Source organism: Struthio camelus, chromosome 23 (genome assembly GCF_040807025.1).
Source record: "Struthio camelus isolate bStrCam1 chromosome 23, bStrCam1.hap1, whole genome shotgun sequence".
NCBI classification, from domain to species: domain Eukaryota; kingdom Metazoa; phylum Chordata; class Aves; order Struthioniformes; family Struthionidae; genus Struthio; species Struthio camelus.
Genome location: NC_090964.1, coordinates 3,483,725 through 3,504,320, shown reverse-complemented (window position 1 = coordinate 3,504,320; position 20,596 = coordinate 3,483,725). Strand labels below are relative to the sequence as shown.

General features: G+C 54.9%; 1 protein-coding gene across 1 annotated transcript in view; it reads right to left on the bottom strand.

The window, feature by feature from the left end:
• Positions 1-8,547: 8,547 nt before the first annotated feature.
• The window catches only part of FOXO6 (forkhead box O6), a 53,627-nt gene continuing 41,578 nt past the window's right edge, over positions 8,548-20,596 (bottom strand). The window contains exon 2 of the mRNA XM_068917562.1: positions 8,548-14,088. Coding sequence (XP_068773663.1) covers positions 12,676-14,088 — 1,413 coding nt within the window. The 3' untranslated portion in view covers positions 8,548-12,675. The remainder of the gene's footprint in view (positions 14,089-20,596) is intronic.

The window sequence follows — 20,596 nt, the reverse complement described above, 5'->3', positions numbered from 1 at the left end:
TTGTCTTCCAGTCCTCCTTCTGCTGGGCTCCATGAAGGCTTGCCAAGCTTGGGATGCAGACATACCTTGTGGAAATTTCCTTGCGTCACTGGCTTGTGTCACTTGGCTAGGCTGGACCACCTGGCTCTGCTCGCAAAGTAGGCAATGGTCCCTCCCACCACCCTATAGGAATGGGAGGGGGCAATTGTGGCCCAGGGACTGTAGCTGGGATGTGAAGAAGAGGCTGGATGCATGGATCTTCCTGACCAGCAACTAGTGCAGCCTCAGTGAAAGCCCCTTCCTGGGCTGAATCAAAGGTTTGGCGTCAATGGGAATCAGAAACTCCTTGCCTGGGCTGCCTTGGACCTGAGGAGGTGACCAGGGACTCCACCTAACCCTCCCTGCCTCTGTCACATTCATTGCCTTCTCCTACACCTCCCTCAGTTCTACATCCCTCCCTGTTCTTCTTATTTCCTTACGGGTGTCCAGTCCCTCCCTTCAGCACTGAATGCATACTGAAAGATCCACACACATCCCTTGCTCATTTGTCAGGCCTCATCAATGGGATATTTGTGCCTGGGTGTTGCTAGCATGGATCTGTGAAGTACTATGTGCACTACTGCCACCCCACTTGAGCATACAGACTTCTTATGGAGGCAAGGGCCTGGGCAATGCTCTCTGAAGAGCATCCCCTTCCCAGGCTGGCAGAAAAGGCAGCTGGTTCTTGTTCCTCCACAGAGCAGTGATGTTAATCACTGCCTTCCATGCTGTGGGAGCACAGGCCAAGCTGTCAGCCTTCCTCAGCCCTGCTGAATTCATCCAGGTCACAGAGGGAGCAGACAGCAGGAAACCAGAACAGAGCGTTAGTACCTTTCTCTTCCTCTGTGCTAGCTTTGAGGTTAGGGAGAGAAGAAAAGGCTCTCACAGGCCCTTGCTTTGTGCAATTTCTGGAACGGTTCTTTAGGTGGTGTTAGCTCTAGGTCTCTCAACCTTGCTCTTCATCTCTATAGCTTTCCTCTCCAAAATCATGGGTTCAAATCCAGCTCTGGTCACTGAGCATTTTCAGTGACTTATAGGCTATGAGGTGTCCCTTCATGTCTGGTTGATGTCCATCCTAGCTGCGGACCTCCACTGTGGATTCTTTCAGGGCTAGGGCATGGGGGACACAGGCAGAGCTACTCTTCCTGTAGCCATGACAGCAGCAGCTCTGTGTCACCGATGGTTGTGGGAGCAGGGCACTGTCTGCACCTTGCATGCAGCTGTTCCCAGCTCAGGACATCACAGCTACTGTATGATCCTCTTCTGCCATTTCCTCCCAATCACCAGAGCAGGACAGAGGGTAGGACACTGCAGAGCAGCCTATTTTTACAATACGATGCAAATCATCCATAATCTGAAATGAAATCCTTGAAATCCTTAAGAAAGCCAATGTCACCCAGTCTTCCAAAAGGGCAAGAAGGAGGAGCCAGGAAACTACGGGCCTGTCAGCCTCACCTCCATCCCTGGAGAGGTGATGGAACAGCTCATCCTGGAGGTCCTCACTAAGCATGTGGAGGACAAGAAGGTGATCAGGAGTAGTCAGCATGGATTCACCAAGGGGAAATCATGCTGGACCAATCTGAGAGCCTTCTCTGCTGGAATGACTGGCTGGGGAGATGAGGGGAGGGCAGTGGATGTTGTCTCCCTGGACTTGAGCAAGGCTTTGGACACTGTCTCCCATCACATCCTCACAGGCAAGCTCAGGAAGCGTGGGCTGGATGAGTGGACGGTGAGGTGGCTTGAGAACTGGCTGGATGGCAGAGCTCAGAGGGTTGTGGTCAGCAGCGTGGAGTCTAGTGGGAGGCCTGTAGCTAGCGGTGTCCCCCAGGGGTCAGTACTGGGTCCAGTCTTGTTCAATGTATTCATCGATGACCTGGAGGAAGGGACAGAATGCACCCCCAGCAAGTTTGCTGATGATACTAAACTGGGGGGAGTGGCTGACACACCAGAAGGCTGTGCTGCCATTCACAGGGACCTGGAGAGGCTGGGGAGCTGGGCGGAGAGCAACCTCCTGAAGTTCAACAAAGGCAAGTGCAGGGTCCTGCGTCTAGGGAGGAATAACCCCATGCAGCAGTACAGGCTGGGGGTTGACCTGCTGGGAAGCAGCTCTGCAGAGAAGGACCTGGGAGTCCTGGGGGGCAACAAGTTCAGCATGAGCCAGCAGTGTGCCCTTGTGGCTAAGAAGGCCAATAGGATCCCGACCTGCATTAGGAAGCGTGTTGCCAGCAAGTGGAGGGAGGTGATCCTGCCCCTCTCCTCAGCCCTGGTGAGGCCTCACCTGGAGTCCTGTGTCCAATTCTGGTCTCCCCAGTCCAAGAGAGACATGGTGCTACTGGAGAGAGTCCAGCGGAGGCCTACAAAGAGGATTAGGGGACTGGAGCATCTCTCCCATGAAGAAAGACTGAGGGAGCTGTCACTGTTCAGCCTGGAGAAGAGAAGACTGAGGGGGGGATCTCATCAATGTGTAGAAGTATCTGAAGGGAGGGTGTCAAGAGGATGGGGCCTGACTCTTCTCTGTGGTGCCCAGCGACAGGACAAGAGGCAACGGGCAGAAACTGAACCACAGCAAGTTCCACCTAAACCTGAGGAAAAACTTCTTCCCTGTGAGGGTGACAGAGCTGTGAGGGGACAGGTTGCCCAGAGAGGTGGTGGAGTCTCCTTCCCTGGAGATATTCAAAACCTGCCTGGATGTGATCCTGGGAAATATGCTCTAGAGGACCCTGCTTGAGCAGGGAGGTTGGACTAGATGATCCCCAGAGGTCCCTCCCAACCTCAACCATTCTGTAATTCTGTGAGTCACACCAGGGAGTATGTGCAGTTGTTGGGCTTGTTCATTTACACCACAGCCATGAGCTTGTGGCTGGGAAAGTCCATTCATGGGCCAGGACCCAAGGGCACTTCTGGCGCTCTGGCTTCTTAGTGCTGCATCACAGGCTGCCTGCATCCAGGGTGTCCACATACCATGACCGACATACCAGCAGGATCCAGTTCTTCAGGCTGATTTTGTGATGCTCCTTTTCCCAACTGATGTGATGAGGCTGAGAAAGTGGCAGGAGAAGGGAGGCCTGCAGAGAAGAGCAGAAGGACGTGAGAGCAGCCAGGGGACAGAGAGCTGGAGGTGGAGGATATCTCTGACAAGACCTGGGAGTGTGAGAGCAAAGGGAGCAGCTGGTGTTTAGGACAAGAGGTGGGATGGGAACAATGTCAAGGGAAGTGGTGAGAGGTGAAGCTTGATCTGAAATGACTGCAGAACAGGGCCTGCTTCGTGGGAAGCAAGCTAATGGAGAGTGGATGAGGATGTCACTGGAGCAGGAGTGGGTTTGGGAGTGAAGTGAGCCAGGCTGTGTTCTCAGGGCATTTCAGACCAGAAAGGCCACTGACCCATTCTGTCTGACCTCTTGGTGACCCATTCTGTCTGACCTCTTGGTATAACATCATATCCCTCCCTCACAGCTGGCTGAAACTTGTGTTTGCACAGGAAGGGTTCTGTCCATGCACTGTGAGCTTTGCGAATGCTGAGCCTGCCAGGATCCTTGGGCAGTGCTGGCATTATGAGATGGCACTGGGAGAAGGTCAGTCGGTGCAGAGAAGGCAGAAGCTGTTAGTGCACAGTTCTGCTGAGCGTTTGGAAGAAGGCCACTTGCTGGAGAAGATCACAGGGAACAAAGAACCAGTCTCCACTGAGGAGGAGCTGAATGAAGACCCCCTGTATTGGGGTTTTGCAGTCTTCCAGGGACAAAACCATCATCCAAGAGTTTTAAAAGACTTGTCTGAAGAGTGTCATGGACCACTCTCATTGAGTTTTGATATGGAGCAGAGCACACAGGAATTTCCAGGACCCTGGTTTTCCCACTTTTTCAGTGGAGGTTGGCCTAATATTTTAAAAGGGGAAACAGGACGACATGGGTAATTACAAGTCTGTCAGCCTGACATTGATCTCAGGCAAAATAATGGAACGGCTGATATGGAATGCAATGAATAAAGAATCAGAGAGGGTGATATAATTAATGCCAATCAACAGGGATTTATGGAAAACAGATTCTGTCAAACCAACTTGATGTCTTTCTTCCTTTTTTTTTTTTTTTAACCAGGGTTACAAGTTTCCCCAGTGAGGCAGTGGGGTTCGTTGAGGACAGAGAAAACAGTAACAGATCACCTGTGTACCATGTGATATTTTCTCGTAAAAATATGGAACCCAAATGGCTCACATGAGTTGATTTCAGACTGAATAAGTCTTGGATTTGGTTGTACAGAGCAGAAATATTGTAGCAGGGCTCCAAGCGAGACTCATCTGTAGCATGTCCCACCAAGAGTGGTAAGGATATGTGAGGCAGAGCTGATGGTTTGTGTCCCAGCAGAGCTAACTGGGGGCCTACCTGTGAGGAGGGAGCTCCTGATGAGAAGTGACCCTGCAGGGCTGGGGATAAAGGGGGTGGTTCACATAAGCAGAAGCACTTGGCATGAGACTGCAGCCGAAGGACTAATATTGCCCATGGAACGGGACAATGTGAATAGAAGTTACACCTCCTCCAGGATGCTGGTAGTGGTATTTTCTGCAGTCATTTCTCTAGTCTCAGCACCATGACTCATCCTGGATGGTTTCATATCTCCAGTGATGCAGGAACCCATGGGGCATAGCCAATCCAGAGGAGCTAGTATCCTGCACACCACACCAGGCCATGGCCTGAGCTCAGCCCTTGCCTGGGAAGCCAAGGGGACCCACCAACCAGTCACGGAGCAGTCCTCAGCTCTCCAAGCATAAGCATAGAAAAGCCCAACAGCCTGTGTGGGCTGTCAACAACCCCAGACCCAGTTTCTCTCCTGGCCCCATTATATGCAGGAAAGTTTGGACTCAGAAAATGGAGGGAAGTTTAGCCCTGCCTTTGTGAGAGTGATTAGCATTTATTTCTAGGGGAAAAGAGGGTTTTCTTTTGAGCTGTGATTTGCCTTTGTGTCAGTTTTCAGTAGCTCGTTCTGGGCTGTGCTGTCCTTGCATGCTCTGTGCTCAGCTTGGTGCCCATGATCTCCCTCATCTGTTTGAGAAACGGTGCTCTGAAAGAGCTTCACTTTCCTCTCAATACATGGTCCTGTAGGCACACTGTGGCAGTCCCATGTCCATCTCTCTGCCATGTGCTGAAGGGGATCCCTGTTCCTCCAGGCCTCATTTGCAGTCACTCTGACCCCTGCCTTGCAGTGGGAACTCTTGGTGAGCTGCTCTGGCCCCCAAACACTTCCTGGCATCTCTAGTGGCATGGACCTGATTACAGCAGCTTAGGCTCTGCTCCTTGGTCCTACACAGTGTTAAGCTGGGACCCATATCTGATTGCTTTCTGTGATTATTCTGTCTTGCTAGTCCCCAGCCTCTGCAGAGGCTGTCAGTGGGGATCTTGTGTTATGTTATAAGTTTCCTTATAAGGAAGACTGAGAAGCTTTAGGTCAAGCACAAATTCCGGTGGAAACCTATGAAAAACACCTAGTTCCTGGTGATTTTCCCCAAATAACACCTGGTTACACTCTTCCTGCCTTCTCTGGATGGTGAATGCTATATCCTGTCCCATGACAATCTCCTGGCAAATGGCAGGCCCACAAAGCCCAGCCAGAGTCCAAGGACCCCTCTGTTTCCCTCTCAGACAGGCAGAAAGGTCCTTCTGCATCAAAATTCCTCCAGCCGCATAGAGACACCCCCTTTCCAAACTCTTCTCCTGTGCAAGCTTATTGTCTCTGAAATAGCTCCCGGGTGCACACAGCTCCACCACACGCCATAGTACAGCCGTGGCAGGTCCTCTGGAGGCCCATATGCCCCATCACAGCATCACACACAACGCCAGAGCACTAGCGCACATGAGCCCCTTGTGACAGGTGGACCTTCAGCTGCACCTGCTCCTTTTCAACTCGATTTGGTTGGCTGGGGGAAGGGAAACTCTGGGACAAACCTGGCTGTCTGCACTTGGATGAGCCATGGGCACCTGCTTTGTCTGTCACTTACTCCTCACAGTTGACAGTGCCAGCAGAAGGTGCCTGGCTCCACAAGGGGGGTTCCTTGCTGGCATCTCTCCCCTTCCTCTCGGCCAGCACATGGCTTTTTCAGTGCCAATGGTGCTTTGCCTTGCAGCTGCCCTGAACTCAAACCTTGGGTCACAGCTCAGTGGGAGCTGCCCCAATGCCACCCACCTGGGCTCTGTAAAAGTGTACAATTCCATGCTCGCATGGTAAAAAGGACAATGTGGAGCCATGTGGCTCCCTCAGCCAGCCAAGCTCAGAGCTGTGACAGGAACTGCAACCTGATTCTCCATGAAGCCATCCTGGCCTGTGGTAATTGAATTCCAAATTAATCACATTATCTTACAGGAAAATCCAGGAATTGTCCAGGATTGATGCCTAGGAACCAGTCTACAGAGGTATGAGACATCTTTCGGAAGACCTGTGAGACATTTCCACTCTGCCACGCTGCTGACTTTTCCACTGAAATAAAAAAGACAATCAGTGGACAAGAACTGCGTCTCTCAAGTCTCCTCACCAGAACTCCTGTGCCTGAGCGTTGGTGCATGGCTGTGGCATGGGCCCAGCGCTGGGTCCACAAGAGCAGGAAAAAAAGAAGATGCCCTACCTACAACATCAGCTAGTGGCTGTGGATGAACTGGTGACACTGGGAGGTTGGCCATATGCCCTACAAGTGCAATAGACTCAAGACATGTAATTCAGATGTTTTTAGCTGTGTACGCTGACTCCTTCCTCATGAACACTGAACACTGCACAGGTGTGGAGAAAGTGAGAATATTTTGAAATAGGTTTTAGAGGCACTGTGCCTGCCTCAGTTTCCACACCTTTCTTTTAGCTGCTTATCAAGGGAGAAGTCTTGCCTTGGACCAGGAGCTCAGATGCTGATGAAGGGGGCCTGAGCAGGACCATCATTTCATCCAGTGAGTCCCACCCTCCCTGCAGAGAACTCAGAGAAAGCACCTGAAAATCTGCTGGAGGAGCAGGCAGGATGAGGTGGAGACATTGGCTGGTCACACAGCTGAGAGAGTCACGTGTGGCTCAGGGGTTTCTGCAGTAGACTGTCCACTTGGCCTACTCGCTGCCTGACTGCAGGGCAGTATTCTGCTTTCTGGGCCTGCAGGCACCTCAGAGGTGCTTCACCTTAACTATCCTGTTTTGATAAGCACTGGAGAGCCCCTTGGAAGCATAAGTCCCCTTTTCAGGGCAACTGGAGGGACCACACACCAGAAGCCAATCCAAAAGCTGGCCTTGCAGAGACTTTGGAGGATGGTAAAAGAGGTAGGATCTAGCGCAACACCCCTACACTGCACAGACCTTATGCTAGCCAACATGGGACAATGTTCTCCAGTCACATCAGCCCCACACCTCTAGCATAGAGTCTTAGAGCAAGGACACACCCGTGAACACAAGCCCTGAACCCCCAGGGAGACATTCCCAAACCTTCCTTGGTCCATCTTGTCTGATCTCCTCGCAGTCGGTTCGACACCTTTCCCCTCCTCAAGGACTGCCTACCCACTGAGATGCAGCTGTGCAACCCAGCATACAACCCACAGGACAGTGCAGGTTGATGATCCGTGGAATTTTCTTGACCTTCTCCCATGGGTGCCCTCTGAATCCTCCCCACATTCAAGACCCTAAGTGTCTGCCAAAACGGGAGCCACATTCTCTAATCACTTCAGAGGCTTTGGGAATTTTACCCAGGGTGGGAACTAAACTCAGCCACAAGAGGGGTGAATTACAGTCCAAGTAACTCAAAAAGCTGCTGAAAAGGGGACTTCCAGGCCAGAGGCTGGGGCTGTGCCCAAGGAGCCTCACCAGGGATCGGAGGGGAGTAGAGCAGTGGGTGCAGAGCACATGCACCTCTACTCAGCTAGACAGAGTCACCCGTGAGTGCACCAGGCAGCACAGGGGTGCAGTGATGCTGAGGCAGACTGTCAGTCTTAGAAAGTATTCGTAAAAGTTTAAAGTCAGTTAAATATATATATATATATATATACACACACACATACATATATAAATCAATAAAAATGTCAAGATAATGTAGAAAACTATTTTTCCCACAGGCTGGCACAAGTTTTGGGCATATGTGATGAGTTTGGTACCTATCCCTGTTCTTATGGCTGGGATGGTGGGTCTTTTTAAATCCCCAGCAGCAACACACCCAAGATGACCTGGCTGGAAAGGCTCTGGCACAGGGAAAGCCTCTCCTGGGCAGGGCTTGGCAGGGCCAGACTACTTCCACTGCCTGAGTCCCAGGCTAACAGAGACAGAGGACACTCTCCTTGTCCCCTATAAAGGGACTCACCAAGCAGGGCTACCCTGACATCTCCACAGCACAGCTCAGCCAGTCCAAGTGCACAGCCCCACTGTCGCTGGTGCGGGGCAAGCTCCATTTGACTAAACATCATGTCTTTTCTTCAGTGGGCTCAGGAGAGGTCCCCAGCTCCCTCCAGCTTCACCCTCTGGTCCAGCACTGTCCCTCCAAGCTTGGCCCAGACACACACAAGCATTGAAGCTAGCAGCCCGGCCTTGTAATATTTAAAACAATTTTATTCATGAAAATATGCTGTACAATGCACTATACACAGTTCTTTACATTGCCACATACACAAACTCTAATAGCACAATCAAGAAAGTTACCATTGCCTACGATAGATGTGTGGTGAGAGATGACGCCTGTCAGAGACCCTCCCCCCCAGTCTGTACAGTTATAAATACGAGGGAAAGAACGAACCAAAACCGCCATATGAAGCAAACCAGTGGGGCCCCTTCAGTGTCCCCTCAGCGTTGGCTCCTTGCTCTGGGCAGGGCTCGGGCTCACTGGGAGCACGGCCAGGAGCAGGTGGGTGCTCCCTGCCCCAAAAGGCTGTCCTGTGGGGTAGAAACAGGGCCACCAGGGATGTACAGGATCAGCAGAGGCCAGGAGGGAGAAGGGGAGATGGGGTGGGGAGGCCAAAGCCAAGTGAGGCGGCACATGAGGTGGCCTGTGCTTGGGGAGCTGTTTCCAGAGATGAAACCTTGAGCCTCTGATACTGGCTCCATCCCCACCAGATACTGGAATAAAGCCCTAGTTTCCCCTTCTCCATGCTCATAGCAGTGCTGGGAGCAGGGTGGTGAGAGCTGTGAAGGGAACGGCCAAGCCAGCCACCCTCCTGGCTCTGCAGGAGATCTACCTTGCCCACATGCACAAAGCTCAGCCCCATCACCCCTGCACCGGACATGGCACCGGGGCACGGTTCCCTACGTGCTGGTAGGAACATAGCCCAGGCATGCCCCAGCCCCTTGGCTCCACTCCCTTCCACAGCTACGGGGCCAGCCCGTCTCACCTCCTCCTGCAGCCACACTCCCCTGGCTCCTGCCCACCCCACCTTCTGGGGTTCCAGTCCCTTCTGGGGCAACAGCTGGGCCTGCCCGGTTCTGTGCCTGCTTTCTGCCTCCCCTTGCCCGCTGTCCCTCGCACTGCACGACGACTGTACACACGACGCTTACCAACACGATTCCACCGCACACACGACAACCCCACGGTCACGAACCACAAAGACACCTTTGCAATAAGACGTGCCCTGGGGGTGGATGCCCAGGTGCACCACACTGCGGGGCAGGGTGAGGCGAGCGGGGAGGAGTAGGGCAGGCATGGGACAGGGGGGCTTTCTCTTACTGCTGGTGTGGCTTCCCCTCCACATCGATGGATGGCTGATATCTGTGACACTAAAGGGCTCACTGGGACTTTTGAGGGTCCCTGCGCCTAAACAACATGGAGTCAGAGCTCAGCTCCCTGCCAGCAACAGGAGTAAAAATGTCATTCCGGGAGCAGAGGACCCACAGTGGTGGAAAAGGAGGCCCTGAAACTGGCTCCTCCAGTCAACACATCTGTAAAAGCCTGATCAGCTGGGTGAGCCCCAACTTGCCTACACTGCCCTGCATGCTGGTGTGCTGCTGGATGTGTGCCTGAAGATCAGCTACTTGGAAGAGTCAGGGCACCTTCCCTTGCTCCCTCGTTTGGGGGGCAGAACACCCTTTTTCCCATGGCAGCCTCATATGCCCTCCCTACCTCTCTTCACTAACAGTGCTTCGCACCCCATGTGCAGAGCTGGGGTGCCAGGTATTAAATAGCCACTTGCAATTGTAATCGGTTTCCAATGATTTAAATATGCCTGAAACGATAAGTGGTGTATAAAATGAATGCAGTAATTATCTTGACCAAAGAATAATCCTTTTTAAAAAAGCATTCAAGAAAGATTATATATAATAGAATATATTAAATTCTGTACATGATCAAATAATGTAAACATAATTAACCTGTAAGAATGTCTTTAGAGACTACGCCCACCATGTGCCCGGGGTAAAGTGGTGGCACATGGGGCTCCTCTGTCACACTTTGCCACAGACACATACCAGGCATGGATCAGGAGAGAAGTGTCAGGGTACCCACCCGCGGGTCCCACACTGCCCCAGCCCTGAGCAGCTTCCCTTTCCCTATGGCTCAGTGGGACTCTGCACCTCGACCGTGGTACACAAGGTCATGCTGCAGTGGTAAAGGAAGAGCTGGGCACGGGAAACATGCCAATCCAGTAGAATAACCTTTGCTGCAATCCAGGGTCAGGAGGGTTAAGAGAAAGCCTGTGATACCCAAAAGGAAGGCAGGCTGTGTGCAGAGAGCCCAATAGGATACAGCAGCAGCTCCCAGAGCCCTTTTCTCCCAGCCCCTGGAGCTCCTCTCCAGCTGCCCATGAGATTGCCTGGATGCTCCACTCCAAAGACCAGGCAGGAGCAGAGACCGGAGCAGGGAGCCCTCACCTCAGCTGTGCAGGATGGCAACGGGTCCATGAGCCCAGGGCTGTGGTTCATCCCTGCCCTGCAGAACAGTGTGGGGCAGGCTTAGGCTCCCAACACACAACAGGGCTACATTTAAAATCATGGTGCAAGTCCCCTTGGGGCACTGGCCTTTAGTGGACTGATGAATCAAGGCATTTGCAGAGCCCATAGGCCTGGCTCACTATTGCTGACATCCTCCCTGGCCTCTCTGCCCTGACCAGCTCTCCTACCCGCCCAGGTACAGCATGGTGAGCCCTCAGGAATAGACATGCTGGCTATGGGCTGGAGTCATTCCTGGAACAGTTAATGACCTTCAGGAGCTCCCACCATGGCTGTGAGCCCTGTGGCACCTCTCTGCATCCTGTACATGGAGCATAGGAGCAAGTAGCGTGGGTCAGTGGCCGGGCAATCCTGGGATCCCTCACGAGTGGTAGGGCAGACACTATGCTCTCTCTAGAGACCTGGCCACAACATCTCTCCTCACACACACATACACCCACACCCACACCCACACCCACACCCACACACACCCTTCCCAAGGATGATCCACATCATAGTCCCCCAACTTATGTTAATGGCCCCAGCACCAAACACCCAAAGCCATGGGCTGAGCCAAGATGGGACTTGTGATGGGCACATGCATTGCCCATGGGCCTTCTACTCCTCCCTCCCTAAGCTGGACTCTTTCTTCCAATGTAGTAATTCAATAGCAAAAGAGTGCATGAAATCAAATAAATACACCTCCCCCCCGACCCTATGAGGTCCCCCTGGCCTGCCTCTGGCACAGGGGATGCAGACTAGCAGCATGTCACTCCCAGCAGGGCCACATCCACACACAGCCCCTGCGTGTGTGCCAGGGCAGGCAGAGCGGTGTACCACGCAAGAGTGTGCACACATGTGCTTTGGGCGGGCAGTGCCTGGTACTACTGTTTTCCTGCAGACATACGTGCCTGTGACCATGGCATCCAGCATCCAGAGCCACTGGCTAGCATTAAAATAGGCTGGTGCATGCATTGGCTGCCAAAATGCTGGCCCAGCTGCTACTGCTGCAGAGATCATACCCTTCCCTCCATCATCAACCCCCCCACCTTCTCACTATTTGGTAAGAAAACCTGTCTAGAGCCATACAAACTGCAGGAAACAGCTGCAGTGGACATGGCTTGGGTGTGTGAGCAGAAGAGCCTGAGGGCTGAGCTCCACAGAGCTCAGATCCCCATAAGGATCTAGATGGTGATGAAGTCCCTTGCCCTGGAGCAGGTTTCCTGCTCCTGACACTTCCACTTGGAGACTTAATTTCCTGAGGTGGCTCAGACAAAGGGGTCTCTTTCCAGACAGGGGCTCACTGGCAATGCCCACATAGGGGGGTCCTACACCTCCAGCCATCACCGCTCCGTCACCCAGCCCAAGGACAACTGACACAAGGAGAAATCAAACCAACACCAGCACAGTGGGGCATTTGGACTGTCTGGAAAGGCTTGTCCTTCCTGCTCCCCCATGCATGCCCTGGGGAACCACGCATGGTTTCAGCTGCCTCTCCCACCTGCTCACCCTGCTTCCTCCAGTGAGCACTAGTAGGATGACCTGACAGGGCAGCGGACCCCAGCAGATCGGGCACTAGCTTCATGGTATGCCCAGCCATTCCCATCTGGCTGGCTAGGGGCTGGGGCCAAACCCTACACCTGTATCAATGTTTGACCCTATGGTTTGTGTTTAGTGTTGATCTCAAGTTTAAACAGATGGCTCTAGCCCATCTTAACAAATAAAGGCAGAAGAGAAAGGAAAAAAAAAGTTAGTTTCAATGTTCCCCTTGTGACTTCTCGGTGGCGAGTGTCTGGGCGTGTATCACCCAGGTACCCAGCTCTGATTAGTGGGCTGCGGGCCCCCAGGCAGTGTGGGCATGTTGAGTGCGTTCTGTGGTGGAAGAGCTGAGTCGAAGTTGAAGTCCATCTCATCGCTGTCCATAAAGTCATTCAGGATAATTGACTCCACGTCACACTCCAAGCTCCCATTGAACATATCCAGGTCCAGGTCTGCTGGGAACCTGTCTTGGCCCAACACAGGGGGATGGACAGCCCCTGGGTAGGGGCCCTGCAGTGAATCCAGCAAGCTCATGTGTGCCCCTTGGTTATTAGCGTAGGAATGCAGATGCCCATGGTGCGGCATGGTTGTCATGCTGCATGTGTCACTGGGCAAGCTCATAAGGCTGACAGGATTAGCTAAGGCACTGGTGTTGACCGCAGGGTGGTGACTGGCTGGTGACGGGTGGTACAAAGTGTTGCTCTTCATGAGAGAGGCCGAGTGGGCCGGGTAGGAGGACAAGCCCTGCTCCCCACTCCCGCACAGGAGTGGGTTCTGTCTGTGGCCGCGGGCCGGCACCATGGGGCTGGCCTGTGGCAGAGGCAGGTCCCCCTGGACCATGCTCTCCTTGTGCGCGTAGGAGATGGAGGAGAGCAGGTCCTGCAGTGAGGCATTCCTGTAGGAGCTAACCGGTGAGAAAGTGGCTTGCTTATTCTCCTGGATGGTCTGCATGGGCAGGCGGCGCATGAGGCTCATGGCCGGCTGGCTGTAGATAGTCCCACAGTATGTGTTGGTGGCAGCCCCTATGGTGGAGCACTTGGAGTTGAAGGTGAAACTGGAGCTTCGCTGCCGCAGGGCGGCTGGGGGGAGCTGTTGTGAAGGGCTCATGTTATAACCATCCTGCAAGTCATCGAGTAAGCTCTCCCCGAGGCTCTCATTCAGGCTGATGGTGCCAGTCAGGTCGGTCAGCCGGGGCAGCTCCACAGAGCAACGGGCGTTCAGGGAAGGAGACATGGTGCTGGAGGGACTGGGGTACATCAGAGGAGAGGACGGGGTACCATCATCTTCTTCCAACTCATCTGGCTCATGGTTGGACATGATGGGTGAGAGACGCCCGCTCAGCGTACTGGCTGAGGAGTTGGCCCGTGTCCGGAAGTCCGCCCAAGCATCATACTCATCGCTGGCATGGGAAGCAGGACTCTCTGACCACTTAGCCTGCTGGGAGGAAGGGCTGTCCTCCCCACGCTCCTGCGTCACCTGCAGCTGCTTTTTCTTGCTGGCCTTCCCCTTGATCCGCAGGAACTTGCTGTTGTTGTCCATTGAGACTGCCCGCCTGCGGGGTGTCTTTCCTGTCTTACCACCCTCGGGGTTCAGCATCCACCAGGAGCTCTTGCCAGTGCCCTCATTCTGCACACGGATGAACCGGGTGTGCAGGGAGAGGTTGTGCCGGATGGAGTTCTGCAGAGACAACAAGCACAGAAGAGCTGGTCAGCATCAGCTCCAGCACCACAGGCACAGCGGGGACTGCCTGTGGGGCTGGGGGTAGGGGGACGGGGTGCAAGGGACCTGGGCTCCATCTCCTGGGTTGCCACGGCTTTCTGAGATAGAAGGGCTTTGCTCTGTTGGGGCTCCAAGGGCTTAGCTGGTGGATCTCACCTATGGCACTGCCAGTCATTTCACCTCCAGGACCACTGGTCCTTGGCCCTCTGTTGCATCTATCAGCAAGTGGATCTGTTAGTGTAATTGCAGTCATGATGGGGAGCGTAAGGAAAGTCTTTATAACATGCCCAGGGGACCTGTACCAGTGCTGCAACAAGCAAGAGCAAGTCTTGGGGAGCTTTTCTCCACTGGCAGGAGTCAGGAGTGGCCCTGCTGGAGCCTGGGGAGCGACAAGGTGTCAGAGACAGCAAGAGCAGGGCAGTCAGGCCCTGCACCACACTGAAGCCGGGGATGTCATGAGGAGGTCCTGGACTTTTCCAGCCTGTCCAGCCCCGGCCACCCACACAGCCCAAAAGACTCCACCGGGATCTCTGCAGAGGTCCCAGTCTGCTTTCCTCACTGCCAGGCAATCACAGGCCTCTGTGGCCAGCTCCCTCACCAGCTCCACGGTACAGATGTACCCCCATTCACCCATCCACACTCTTCTGGGTACCAACACTCGGGGCTGCAGTTCGAGCTGGCTCCAGACTGCTTTCTCCGCCCGGCATCATGAGCTCCCCCTCCTCCCTCACCATTAGGAAAGAAGAAATATGATTTCCATAATGTGAGTTCTCACCTCCTTAGTTCAAAGTAAAGCATCGACCCTATGCAAGGGAGAGCCATCCTGTCCCTGAAAGACCTGCTGTACCCAGCAAGTGGGGACAGGGACCCAGAGAGACTGGTTCTCTGCAGTTTGTGTGGCAGAAATGGGAACACTTAGACCAAGTTTAGGTTCGGGGCACAGACAGAAGGCACATGGGACTCACACAGTGCTGGAGCCGTGGCTGAGAACAGACCACGGTCTCAACCCCTGCAGCACATTTGGAAACCAGCAATACAGGGACAGTCTTGCACAAAAACACAGCTCCCGTGAGAGTAGCGCACTTGCAGCAGCCACAGCCTGGCTAGTGATTATCTCCCAAGAGGAGAGTTAGCTCTCTACTGGCAGCACCCTGCCCAAGAGGCTCTGATACCACCACAGAGGGGGTTTGCAAATCCAGCTGCCCACCTCATTGCCCACACAAGGGCTGGTCAGGGAATGCTTTCCCCATACACTGCCGGTATTCTGGATCCACATCCAGCACCGCAAGGGATTTTCTTATTCAGAGCAATATTCTGCTCCTCTTGTTCTTTGCTGTTGCTGCAGCTCTGCACAGCTCTCTGGCTGGAGCAGAGAGCTCCTTGAAGAAGGCAGGGGGAGGCAGGAAGCACTCTCCTAAGGCCTCTTCCCAATGCAAGTATGGCCAGCTCCTCCACATTTGCACTGGGAGCTCAGCAAGGAACTGCATGAGCTGCCCCAGCTTCTGCAGGAGCAGGGCAGACCAGGCTCCCCCAGCTCTGCCAGGTCTGGCTGCAGCCCATGCATCACTGAGCCCATCTCAGGCCAGTTTCCAGGTGGGAATCAACCCTAGACCTGGAACCATCCAGCAGCCAAGGACCTTGCCCACTACCCTGGGGGGTGATGGACTTGGGTGGTCCTGGGGTGATGCCTTCAAGGTGATGGACTGATGACCAAAGGAGGTGAGGATATCTGGCTCTTGCCTGCTGATTTGATGTAGGTCTTAGGAAGCTGTCCTAGTGCTCTGTGCCTCAGTTTCCCAAGTGTTCAAAGGGGAAAGGCAAGATGCAGAGCCCAGGCAAGAGCAGACCAGAGAGGAGTAGGTGCAAGGTGTAGAAACCCTTTTGCTAGCACTGCCTGAAGACAAGGGGTTTTGCAGAGAGGGAACATGGGCTGCCGCAGAGAGGCACGCGGGCTCCTTCTGCCCAAGCTTCAGCCTCGGCTGAGCTGCAGGAGGGACAGGGAGATGAGGAGGGGGGGAAAACCAAGGTACCAGGGAGAAAGTTTGGTGCCTTTGCCGGTGTACGGTGGAATACTAATGAAGAGGCGAGTGAGTTCCAGCCTCATCTATCATATTATGTAATGGCTTACTTCTCTGCACTTCATTTATTTGGAGATTGCTCCCAGGCTGGCTCCACGCCAGCAGCCACCAAATCCAAGTCTACAGAAATCAATCTCGCGCTGACTGATTAAGCCGTGTTTAGAACTAATTGCTCCTTCGTGTGTGGGGAGAATAAATTACGGGCTTTAATTTCACATCTTTAAAATGCAACTGCAGGTATGGGCTAGCCATTAACTCCTTCCCGCACAGACCCACTGCACAGCCGGGAACAGGGCAGGCCGGGGCTGGCACAGCCCAGGGAATAGGTTGGGACACGTGCTGCCCTTTTGCCCCTTCCACGGCACTGGCTTTCCACACTGTCTCTCAGCATCCTCAGCCAGAGCAAGCCAAGGGAAAGCCTTCCATTCCCCCCTTACAAAGACCTCCTTTCTCTCTTGAGTCATGTCATGACCCATGCTCCCCACCGTGCAACTAAGCCACGGTGTAAACAGCAGAGCACAGAAGCAGAGCGCACAGTGGCCACCACGTTTGCGGGGGCAGACCCACAGCCCAGCTCAGCCCCAGTTATGCTGTCTTGCATCCACATACAGACATCTCGGGGCTGGGCTGGCAAGAGCAGCCAGCAGCCAGCGTGCCTGATGCCTGGGCTGCACACTTGGCAGAGAAGAGAGAGGAAGGCTCCAGGCTTTCCTTTCCGCCCCAGGGAGTGGGGTGCCCCATACCCTCACAGCACATGAGTAACGCAGCACAGGTACTTAGGACACCCAGCTCTGCTGGTGCTACCACGGCTGCCCTCCCAATGTGGTTGTCACCCTCGATGGGTGACAAGACAGGTGTGTCCTGAGAGAGCCACATGGCAGTGGCTGCCCTCCTGGCTGGGCTGCTGGGCACCTCATGCAAGAGTGGGGACTTTCCAAAGAGCTGAGGGCCCCATGCCAGGCTGCATGCCCTCCCTGAGTCTGCTCAGCCTTCGAACTGCAGCTCTCTGTGACTGAGCAGCCATGGACAGCATGGAGCGAGATGTTGAGCGTTTAGGGGTCCTTCCCTCAGTGTGGAGCCTGGTTCACTGGTGGGATGTGGGGTCACAGCTTCCCCTGTGGTGGAGGCTGCGTGGGGATGCTGGAGGAGACCAGATCCATGTGCAGGGAGCCAGGCTGCAGCTGCAGAACCCTAAGACCATCCGACTGCAGGGAGGGGAAAAGAAAAGTCCTTGCCCAGAGACCTGCAGCCCAGACAAGGAGAGGGCACAGCATCCCCTCAGTCAGCAGCAGCCAGGGGTGGCAGGAAGAGCTGCCAGCCTTGCACTGCCCCTGTCCCAGGGCAAACATCAGGCCAGCACTCTGCAGACTAGCCACTGGCCAGGGCAACAGGGAGAGCGAAAGGGTTTGCTAGAGCCAGTGGCCCTGGGGAATGCCAAGACCAGACAGGGATGACAACTAGCCCAGTGCCAAGTTCCTCCTCAGCTGCTGCCTCCCTCCTGTTTAAGCCCCTCCGGTGCAGGATACACAGGCACCAAGCACTATCCAGGCTGGAGCTGGGGCCAGGCTGGCATCAGGCAGGGGACAAGGCTGGTTTGGGGGGGGGGGGGGGGGGGGGGGGCCGCTGGTCCGGGCAGGCTGCCTGAGGGAGAGGAGGGGAGGGGAGGCCATTGCCATTGCCTCTTTTGCAACAGAGCTTCATTAAAAGACAGCAGCAATTAAGTGCAAGGTGCGGCAAGTCTGGCTCTCTCCTCATTAGCACCTGGACGCACTCAGCTGGCCATGGCTCTGGGTGCACCTCAGCAGGGCAGCCGGCTGCACGGAGGCGGGCCAAGAGCTTATTAGCACCATGCAGGCAGACACTTGCTTCGCCTGCTGCCTCCCCAGCAGCCCTCAGGCAGCTCCACCAGCAACCCTCAGCCCACAGCACCCAGCCACGGGCTGGGTGTGGGGGCAGGGAAGACCTGATTGCACATCCTGAAAACTGGGGCTCAGCTCCTAGCTAGTCCCTGGCAATGCAATGACGTGCACGAGACATCAGGCATAGGGAGAGAGCCAGCAGGGCTGTCAGCCATCCTAGTCAGCAGCTGCCTTATCTGGGATATGCCCAGCGCTCTGGCAGAGCTGGGCGGAGTGCAGGGGGAAGCATGCAAAAGCAAGTGCCAGTGCCCAGTGCCCCATCGCACTTCCTCTGCTCCTCTTTGCCCTCCAGTCCTGCACCATTTCACCCACCAGCATGGACCTTTGCAGCCAGCAGGGATGACCATGTCTGTCTCCCTGTCTGTCCTCATGCTGCTCTGCCTTGTCCCCCCATTCCAGTGGCACCCCAACACACGGGCAGGCAGCAAACAGCCAACCTGGGCTTAGGCACTTTCCCCAGAGTGCTGTTGCATGCAGGGCTGAGCCCCTCACTCCCTCACCTAACTGCTCTTGGGCCTGTGGCTGAGCATGGAGCTTGGTCTCCACCTGCGGATGAGTTCCCCGGGCCCAGATGGTGGGATAGGAGTTTGCGATGCACACCCTTTCTGGACAAGCAGAGACATGTGACTGGCTCCTCCTGGACACAGCCATACAAATAACCGCCAGCTCATCACACAAGCCTGTGGGTGCACCATTGGGGTGATTAACATCACTCCTACTCATAGCAGCTGGAGATCCTAAGGATGAGATCTCAGAGATAGCAGAGAGCAGGGAGATGCTGCTAACGTCCCACCTCCGTCCCTTCACGCAGAGCCCCTCACCCAAGGCCACCCAACCTGGCAGACAGAGCACTGACCACTGACCCATACTGCCTCCCACAGCGCTGCTTCACCTAGCCCCATGGCCCCAAACCACATCCCTGTGGTGCTCTGTACTGGCAGGAGCGGGGTCAGGCATCCTCAGCCTCCAGACCACATCCAGACTGTGCCAAGGCTCCCTGTTGTGACATGATACTTCTCCATCGTTTATGGCACTACTAGACCCTAGCAGCCAAGAGAGCTGAGAAGGGGGTGAGATTGGAGCCCAGAGAGCCTGGGCCAGCCCTACAGGGAAGGAGGTCCTGGCAGTTGACAGCTGGAGGCTTTCCCAGCGTAGCAGACCCCAGTGCCATGCCGGTGCCCATCTGCTATGGGCTGGCCCAGACGGTCACTGGTGCAGGGCTCAGTCCTGGGGGGTTGGCGGGAGCTAGCTGTAGTGCTCCCATGAAGCCTCCTCACCCCCTGAGGAGCCCTTCTCCACGAAGCCTCATTGTCAGGGGAACAGCCAGTGTGAAATCGGTCTGATTAGCAATTAGTCCCATTGTAAAAGGATTAGCCGGACCCCATTGTTTGGATGAGTGACTTGACTATCAATTTGCATCTGGCAGCGCTGCACTCCAAGCCTTTTCCCGTGTCCTTTTGACCGGATAGACACTGTCTGGCAAGGTTGTGCCTGGCATCGTTGCTGGGAGTTGGCAGGGGCAGTTGGGTGGTGGGAGCCAGCATAATGCTGGGGTAGACCCCCCAGCCCAGACCCCCAGAGCCTAGCATCTGTACCACAAACGTAGGCTGCCCAGAGCACTCTCGAGGTCAGCCTGGCACGAGCCTGCCCGACTGTCAGCCATTTGCCCTTCCAGCCCTTCTCATTTCCAGGTGCAGTGCTGAGCCCCGGGGACTCCTCCAGGGGAGCTAGGGGTGCTCAGTACCATTCAGAGGAGGTCACTGTTTTAGATCCCAATTATCTGGCTCATCCCTGCAGCCACCAGGCTACCATGCAGCCAGTATGACCCAAGATGCATGCCCCAGGGATTGTTCCCCTATCCTTGGGATGCCCAAGGGTCTCGAGGTATAATGGGGGATTGGACATCCTGCCCATCTCCCTTGTGCCCCAAGGAGATGGCGGGGGGGGGGGGGGGGAAGTGCAATTCAAATGAGAGCAGGATCACACAAGCCCCGGTCTAAGCCAGCCATGGAGCAAAGGGGCCCCCACGCTTGGTGCAGCTGGTGAGAGGGTGGGGAGGCAGGTGCTGGGCCGCAGGCCATGCATGAGCTGCGAGGCAGGCCCCGTCTTGTGGTGGATGCCTCCCTCTGCTCATTCCTGTCCCCTGCCCTGGGAAGGAAGCCAGCTCCCTCACCAGCGGCAAAAGGTAGCAGGGCCCCCGCGCATCCTCACGTGCATGCCCTGGGATGAACTGCTGGGAAGTTGGGTGCTGGACCCAGTTTACCCAGTGATGGGAGTTAGACATGAACAAGAGCCAGTGGCCAGAATTTGGCACCAAGCAAATTTAACTAAGCAATAAGACATGTTGGCAGTGCCACAAGCGTGATTCACCACGGGGTGCCATGGCCCTGCCAAGCTCTGGAGCTTAGGAAGGGCTGGATTCTCCATCCTTTGGAGCTCACAGCTCTGTGACAGATCTGCCCTGGTCCA